The sequence below is a fragment of the Muntiacus reevesi genome, chromosome X (assembly GCF_963930625.1).
Source record: "Muntiacus reevesi chromosome X, mMunRee1.1, whole genome shotgun sequence".
In the NCBI taxonomy this organism is placed as follows: Eukaryota; Metazoa; Chordata; class Mammalia; order Artiodactyla; family Cervidae; genus Muntiacus; species Muntiacus reevesi.
Genome location: NC_089271.1, coordinates 117,099,801 through 117,109,014, shown reverse-complemented (window position 1 = coordinate 117,109,014; position 9,214 = coordinate 117,099,801). Strand labels below are relative to the sequence as shown.

Sequence of the window (9,214 nt, the reverse complement as noted above, 5' to 3'; positions counted from 1 at the left end):
CACGGGGCAAGTAAATCCATGCAGCACAACTACTGAACCCATGCTCCACCACAGGAGAAGCCGCTGCAACAAGAATTCCCTGCACCACAACCAGAGAGCAGCCCCTGCTCACCACAACTAGAGAAAGCCCTCCTGAAGCAATGAAGTCCCAGCATAACCAAAAAAAAAAAAGTAATAAGAAAAAGATTCCCTCCTTCTTGAGTCCCCCTCTGGGTCATCATAGAGCACCAACCTGAGCTCCCTGTGCTATATAGCAGCTTCCCACTAGCTATTTTACACATGGTAGTGTCCAATATGCTACTGGGGAAGAGTGGAGGAGAACGACTAATAGCTCCAGAAAGAATGAAGCGGCTGAGGCAAAGTGGAAACGACACTCAGTTGTGGATGCATCTGGTGATAAAAGTAAAATCCAATGCTGCAAAGAACAGTGTTGCATAGGAACCTGGAATGTTAGGTCTATGAATTAAGGTAAATTGGATGTGGTCAAGCAGGAGATGGTAAGGATAAACATCGACTTTTTAGTAGGAATTAGTGAGCTAAAATGGATGGGAATTGGCAAATTTAATTCAGGTGACCATTATATCTAGTACTGTGGGCAAGAATCCCATAGAAGAAATGGAGTAGCCCTCATAATCAACAAGAGTCCAAAATGCAGTACTGGGGTGCAACCTCAAAAATGACAGAATGATTTCGATTTGTTTCCAAGGCAAGCCATTCAACATCACGGTAATTCAAGTCTATGCCCCTACCACAAGAAGCTGAAATTAATCAGTTCTATGAAGACCTAGAAGACTGCCTAGAACTAATACCAAAGGGAAAAAAAAAGATGTTCTATTCATCATTGGGGATTGGAATGCAAAAGTAGGAAGTCAAGAGACACCTGTAGTAACAGGGAAGTTTGGTCTTAAAGAACAAAATGAATCAGGGCAAAGGTTAACTGAATTCTGCCAAAAGAATGCACTGGTCATAGCAAATGTTCTTTTTCAACAACACAAGAGACAACTTTACACATAGACATCACCAAATGGTCAATACCAAAATCAAATTGATTACATTCTTTGTAGCCAAAGATGGAGAAGCTGTATACAGTCAGCAAAAACTGTGGCTCAGATAATCAGCTTCTCATAGCAAAATTCAGGCTTAAACTAAAGCAGGGAAAACCATGAGGCCAGCCAGGTATGACTTAAATCATATCCCCTGTGAGTATGCAGTGGAGGTAATGAATAGATTCAAGGGATTAAATCTAGTTAACAGTGTGCCTGAAGAACTATGAATGGAGGTCCATAATATTGTACAGGAGACCGAACAAAACCATCCCAAAGAAAAAGAAAAGCAAGAGGGCAAAGTGGTTATCTAAGGAGGCTTTACAAATAGGTGAAGAAAGAAGAGAAGTGAAAAGCAAAGGAGAAAGGGAAAGGTACATCCAACTAAATGCTGAGTTCCAAAGAACAGCACGGAGAAGGCTTTCTTCCATGAACAGTGCATAAAACTAGAATAAAACAACAGAAGGGGAAAGACTAGAGATCCCTTCAGGAAAACCAGAAATATCAAGGGAACATTTCACCCAAAGATGGGCACAATAAAGGACAGAAACGGTAGAGACCTAATAGATGCCAAAGAGATCAAGAAGAGATGGAAAGAATACACAGAAGAGCTGTACAAAAAAGATTTTAATGTGCTGGATTAATTAAATTAAAAATTTAATGTACTGACTGGTGTTGTCAGTCACCCAGAGCCAGACATTCTGGAGTCAAGTGGGCCTTAGGAAATAAAGCTAGTGGATGTGATGGAATTCCTGTAGAGCTATTAAAAACCCTAAAGGATGATGCCATCAAGGTGTTGCATTCAATATGTCAGCAAATCTGGAAGACCCAGCAGTGGTCACAGGACTGTAAAAGGTCAATCCTCATCCCAGTTCCCAGGAAAGGTAGCGCTAAAGAATGTGCTAACCATTGAACAATTGCACTCATCTTCAATGCTAATAAGGTCATGCTTAAATCTTGCATGCTGAGCTTCAGCATTATATGAACCAGGAACTTCCAGATAACCAAGCTGGGTTTAGGAAAGGAAGAGGAACCAGAGATCAGATTGCCAACATTCGCTGGATCATAGAGAAAGCCAGGTAATTCCAGAAAAACATATACCTTTGTTTCATTGACTATGCTAAAGCCTTTGACTGTGTGGATCATAACAAACTGTGGAAATCTCTCATAGAGATGGGAATACCAGGCTGTCTTATCTGTCTCCTGAGAAACCTGTATGTATGTGGGTCAAGAAGCAACAGTTAGAACCCTGTATGGAACAACTGATTGTTTCAAGATTGAAAAAGGAGAATGACAGGACTGTCTGCTGTTACCCTGTTGGTTTAACCTATACACTGAGCGCATCATGAGAAATGCTGGGCTGGATGAGTTACAAGCTGGAATCAAGATAGGTGGGACAAACATCAACAACCTCAGATGTGTGTGTGTGTGTGTGTGTGTGTGTTAGTCGCTCAGTCATGTCCGATTCTTTGCAACCTGATCGACTGTAGCCTGCCAGGCTCCTCTGTTCGTGGAATTCTCCACGCAAGAATATTGGTTTGGGTTGTCATTCCCTCTCCAGGGGATCTTCTCAACCCAGGAATAGAACCCTGGTTTCCTAAATTGCAGGCAGGTATGCAGATGATACTACTCTAGTGGCAGAAAGCAGAGAGGAACTAAAGAGCCTCTTGATGAGGGTGAAAGAGGAGAGTGAAAGAACTGGCTTAAAACTAAATATTAAAAAAAACTAAGATCATGGCATCCGCCCCCATTACTTCATGGCAAATAGAAGGGGGAAAGGTGGAAGTAGTGACAGATTTCCTCTTCTTGGGCTCCAAAATCACTGTGGATGGTGACTGCAGCCATGAAATCAGAAGACAATTGCTTCATGGCAGGAAAGCTATGACAAACCTAGACAGTGTGTTTAAAAGCAGAGATATTACTCAGCTGACAAAGGTCATGGTGAATATTCATTGGAAGGACTGATGCTCAAGCTGAAGCTCCAAAACTTTGGCCACCTGATGCGAAGACCTGATGCATTGGAAAACACCCTGATGCTGGTAAAGATTGAAGGCAGGAGGAAAAGGGGACGACAAATGATGAGATGGTTGGATGGCATCACTGATGCAATGGACATGAGTTTGAACAAACTCCAGGAGATGGTGAAGTACAGAGAAGCCTGGCATTCTGTATCCATGGGGTCACAAATAGTTGGACACCAATGAGCAACTGAACAACAATGGTCTTCCCAGTGGTCATGTACAGTTGTGAGAGCTGGACAGTAAAGAAGACAGAATGCCAAAGAATTGATGCTTTCAAACTTTGGTGCTGGAGAAGACTCCTGAAAGTCCCTCGGACAGCAAGGAGATCAAACCAGTCAATCTTAAGGGAAATCAACCCTGAATACTCATCCGAAGGACTGATACTGAAGATGAAGTTCCAGTGTTTTGGTCATCTGATACAAACAGCTAACTCATTTCCCAGATGCTGGGAAAGATTGAGGGCAGAAGGAGAAAAGGGCATTAGAAGATGTGATGGCTGGATGTATCACTGATGTAATGGACATGAACTTGGTCAAACTTTAGGAGATGGTGAGGGACTGGGAGACCTGGTGTTCTGCAGTCCATGGGGTCGCAAAGAATCAGACAGGACTGGGCGACTGAACAACAACAGTGTACATATGTCAATGCTACTCTTCCAGTTCATCCCACCCTCCCTTTCCTCACCCCACCATATCCACATGTCCAGTACATCTGCATCACCATTACTTCCCTGAAAATAGGTTAATCTGTATTATTTTTCTAGATTCCGTGTGTGTGTTAAGTCACTTCGGTCATGTCCAACTCTTCGTGACCCTATGGACTGTAGCCTTCCAGGCTCCTCCATCCATGGGATTTTCCAGGCAAGAATACTAAAGTGGGTTGTTGTACCCTCCTCCAGGGGATCTTCCTGTCCCAGGGATAGGACCAGGTCTCTTACGTCTCCTGCATTGGCAGGTAGCTTCTTTACCACTAGCACCACCTGGGAAGCCCCCTAGATTCCATATATATGCATTAATATATGATATTTGTTTTTCTCTTTCTGACTTCACCTGTATGACAGGCTGTAGGTCCATCCACATCACTACAATGACCTAATTTCATTCCTTTTTAATGGCTGAGTAGTATTCCATTATACAAATGTACCACATCTTTATCCATTCATCTGTTGATGGACATTTAGGTTGCTTCAGTGTCCTGGCTATTGTAAATAGTGCTGCAGTGAACATTGGGATGCATGTATCTTTTTGAATTATGGATTTCTCAGGGTATATGCCCAGTAGATGGGTTTGATAAAGGACAGAAATGGTATGGACCTAACAGAAGCAGAAGATATTAAGAAGAGGAGGCAAGAATACACAGAAGAACTGTACGAAAAAGATCTTCATGACCCAGATAATCATGATGGTGTGATCACTCACCTAGAGCCAGACATCCTGGCATGTGAAGTCAAGTGGGCCTTAGGAAGCATCACTACAAACAAAGCTAGTGGATGTGATGGAATTCCAGCTAAGCTATTTCATATCCTGAAAGATGATGCTGTGAAAGTGCTGCACTCAATATGCCAGCAAATTTGGAAAGCTCAGCAGTGGCCACAGGACTGGAAAAGGTCAGTTTTCATTCCAATCCCAAAGAAAGGCAATGCCAAAGAATGCTCAAACGACCACACAATTGCACTCATCTCATATGCTAGTGAAGTAATGCTCAAAATTCTCCAAGCCAGGCTTCAGCAATACATGAACCATGAACTTCCAGATGTTCAAGCTGGTTTTAGAAAAGGCAGAGGAACCAGAGGTCAAATGCCAACATCTGCTGGATCATTGAAAAAGCAAGAGAGTTCCAGAAGAACATCTATTTCTGCTTTATTGACCACGCCAAAACCTTTGACTGTGTGGATCACAATAAACTGTGGAAAATTCTGAAAGAGTTGGGAATACCAGACCACCTGACCTGCCTCTTGAGAAACCTATATGCAGGTCAGGAAGCAACAGTTAGAACTGGACAGGGAACAACAGACCGGTTCCAAATAGGAAAAGGAGTACCTCAAGGCTGTATATTGTCACCCTGCTTATTTAACTTCTATGCAGAGTACATCATGAGAAACCCTGGGCTGGAAGAAGCACAAGCTGAAATCAAGATTGCCGGGAGAAATATCAATAACCTCAGATATGCAGATGACACCACCCGTATGGCAGAAAGTGAAGAGGAACTGAAAAGCCTCTTGATGAAAGTGAAAGAGGAGAGTGAAAAAGTTGACTTAAAGCTCAACATTCAGAAAAATAAGATCATGGCTTCTGGTCCCATCACTTCATGGGAAATAGACGGGGAAACAGTGGAAATAGTGTAAGACTATATTTTTGGGCTCCAAAATCACTGCAGATGGTGACTGCAGCCATGAAATTAAAAGATGCTTACTCCTTGGAAGGAAAGTTATGAACAACCTAGATAGCATATTAAAAAGCAGAGACATTACTTTGCCAACAAAGGTCTGTCTAGTCAAGGCTATGGTTTTTCCAGTGGTCATGTATGGATGTGAGAGTAGGACTGTGAAGAAAGCTGAGCGCTGAAGAATTGATGCTTTTGAACTGTGGTTTTGGAGAAGACTCTTGAGAGTCCCTTGGACTGCAAGGAGATCCAACCAGTCCATCATAAAGGAGATCAGTCCTGGGTGTTCAATGGATGGACTGATGCTGAAGTTGAAACTCCAATACTTGGGCCATCTCATGTGAAGAGTTGACTCATTGGAAAAGACCCTGATGCTGGGAGGGATTGGGGGCAGGAGGAGAAGGGGACAACAGAGGATGAGATGGTTGGATGGCATCACTGACTTGATGGACATGAGTTTGAGTAAACTCCAGGAGTTGGTAATGGACAGCGAGGCCTGGTGCTGCGATTCATGGGGTCGCAAAGAGTCATACATGACTGAGTGACTGAACTGAACTGATGCCCAGTAGTGGGATTGTTGGAACATAGGGTAGTTCTATTTTTAGTTTTTTAAGGAAGTTCCACACTGTTCTCCATAGTGGCTGTATCAATTTACATTCCCACCAACAGAGTAGGGGGGTTTCCTTTTCTCCACATCCTCTTAAGCATTTATTGTTTGTAGATTGTGTTTTGATGATGGCCATTCTGACCAGTGTGAGGTGAAAAAATATCAGTCACTTCATTTGCATGTCATCCTTGCACAGAGGCCATGATAATCTTCTCGTTATCATTCCAATTTGCAATATTTGTGCAGCTGAAGCAAGCACAAGATAGTTTCCTTTAAATTACCTATATTTTCCTGCCAGCTGGATTAGAAACACAATTGTTATTTTTTTAATCAAATTATGTTTCTCTTTTTATCTCAAGGTTTCAGCCATACCCTCACTCCCCACCAATCTGCTCAAAAAAAATATAGTACATTCTATTGTTCACAATAGCTACCAAATAATCATTTGTTGACCAAGCGCCCAGTCCCTAACTCTGAAGAGCCAAACAACTGAAAAAATCCTTAACTTTCTGGGGCTGAACAATCAAGAGAAATTCAAGGATATGTGAGAAGACAGATGCTATCTTGGTCATCATTGTCAGGTTTTGTTCATTATTCATATCATTCTTGCCTACCTAGTTTCTTTTACTCTTTATGTAAATCTTTTGAAAGGTTTGGGGTGTTTGTGGTTTGTGGGCTTGGGATCAACTTGTATTTGTATTGCTCTTGTGATAACTAAAGGCTAACATGTTGCTTTAAAGTTGCCATGACAACGGACAAAATAAAGAGCTGATTATGACACGTTTGTGGGACACCTTTTATAGGAAGGAGGCAAGGGGCAGATGGCAGCAGACCGGGACACACAATGAAGTGTACCACAGGGGTCAAGGTATACATCTAAGCAAAACAACAACCCAAGATCATGGCACATAACTACGGAACAGCAAATGTTGATCAGGGAACACAATCAGGTTGGTATAATTATCTGTGGGTAAAAATGGGAAGTAAAATAATTTCTTTAAATACTGTTTGCCACTCTAGTATATAGAAATCTTTGTTGTTGTAGTATTTGTTCCTTTTGACTTTCCACCTTGAGTATGTCCTGTTTCTATTTTTACAGGTTTCAGGTTCCTGTTATATAGCTGAACTTAAAGAGAATCCCTCCTTTTTGGTAGTAGCTGGAAGCTTATTGCTATCTCATGTATTTAATCATTTCAAATTCTTAACCCCTTTTCTCAAAAGTCTCTCTTAGTTGCTCTTTCCTTGTTTCATTATGCCTATTTTCTCAGTGTTATGTACTTTGTTGTTGCTTGGTCACGAAGTCGTGTCCAACTCTTGCGACCATTTTAAAAAACTAGATATCATAATGTTTAGACATGATGAGATTTGATTTGTCTATTCATTCACAGTATATCCATTAAACCTTATTGCCTGCCAAGAATATTAACAAACTCTTTGAAAAGTAAAATAAGCAGTAGATTGGAAGTAAGAGCTCTTTGTTCTCTGATGTTCTCCATATTTTTATCTTATTCAGATGGTTTCGTTTTGACCCTCTGTTCTGTACTTAACCACTGCCTCTGCAGTCACCCTGACTGAGTAAAGACTCAGTTTTAGCTGCCATATTTCATAAACTCTCCAGCTTACCCTGGGAAATTCCACAATGGTTTTCAGGAATTTTGGTACCAGCCCAGGTTCTATTGCTATCTAGTTATGTGCCATTAATCTCTCTGGAATTTTATCAACTGTAAAATAGAAAATACTTAACTAATTTACAAGATAGCTATGAAGGGCAAGTTACTTAAACCTGTATTTATTTATAAAATAATTTAATAAATATTTATTGAGTGCTTAAGTGTTCAGAAATAGTGTCCAGAGAAATATCCAGAGGCGCCTGGTCTGTCTTTTCACTTAAATAGAACGGCAGAGGAATCTTGGCTTTGCCACTTAGTAGTTGTAATTTGAGTAATCCCTCTGAGCTTCAGTTTCCTCCTTTGAAAAATGGGCATTGTGATGGTGCCTACCTCACAGAGTTACTGTAAGCATTAAATGTGATCACATATTTCAAGTGCTTAGGACAGTACCTGGCACATAATAAATGGCCCCCAAATGGTAGCTATTGTTAACCTGTCTTATATCAGGAATGGAGACTCCAAATCATCCTCATGTCAGGGATTTAAGTAACCTAATTCTGCCTAATATAATTATACTTTTCTTATTCTATTCTCAGAATGAAGAATGATTATGATCTTTCATGTTTATGACATAAACTTGTCATGAACTGTTTCAAGATAATCCCATTTATTTTAAATTCACCACTGATTGGCCAAGCAGGGTTAACGATTGAACCAATTGAGATAAATATGTGAAAACATTTTTTTAAACTATAAAGTGCTATACCGTGTTATGACTCTTTTAATTAATAACTCCCATTTCAATCATTTCACTTGCCTTCTCTGCCATTTCTCTATATGGTCCTAAGATGGGTGGCTTTTCAAAATTATTAGCATGGAGTTAAGATTTCAGTACTCAATGTGGCTCAATAACTGGTGGTAAAAAAAAAAAATTCTAAAGGAGCAGTTCTTAGAATGTTTCAATCCATGATAACATTGTTAAATGGCAACACTGATTTGAATGAATACTAAATTCTGAGATTTTAAAGAAATAAGCCTCCTTGCTTTAACCCTAACTTTTTCTGTGTTAGAACTTTAACAGGACCCTTTGAGAGCGGGTGGTCCTCGCCCCCACCGCCACCCCCAGGCTTTAGTGTTTTTTACATTGCAAAGGTGTAGGATGTCTTTTGTAACAGGATGGAAAAATTCTTCATGGGAGGTAGCAAGCTTGTCAGCCTGTCATGAGACAATAAACTAACCAAAATTGAGTATTAGACTTAGGGCAGAAAGGATGGCGCTCCCATACACCTTATTTCCATCCTTTCTTGCCTAAATAATGCTTAAGGAAACCATGCCAGGGTTAACACGGGAGGAGAGGAAGAACAACCAAGGTGAATTCGCACTAGGGAGAGAGAATAGAGTACCTGGCTTGCGGAAAAAGGCTCCTTTACTGCGCGTGCGCCCCCATCATGGCGGACACAGGCGCCTGTAACAATGTTCATTGCTTACGTAGTAAATGTGCGTCAGCGGGCCGGACCCAGGACGCATGCGCAAGGGCGCAGTGCCCAAATG

General features: G+C 41.1%; 1 protein-coding gene and 1 non-coding gene across 2 annotated transcripts in view; one reads left to right on the top strand and one right to left on the bottom strand.

The window, feature by feature from the left end:
- Positions 1–6,208: 6,208 nt before the first annotated feature.
- Positions 6,209–6,314, bottom strand: LOC136154925 (U6 spliceosomal RNA). The gene has a single exon (XR_010660625.1). It is a non-coding gene; the product is annotated as a U6 spliceosomal RNA (small nuclear RNA).
- A 2,797-nt stretch (positions 6,315–9,111) lies between these two features.
- The window catches only part of LOC136154675 (PABIR family member 1-like), a 58,638-nt gene continuing 58,535 nt past the window's right edge, over positions 9,112–9,214 (top strand). Inside the window, 1 exon segment of the mRNA XM_065916861.1 lies at positions 9,112–9,130. Coding sequence (XP_065772933.1) covers positions 9,112–9,130 — 19 coding nt within the window.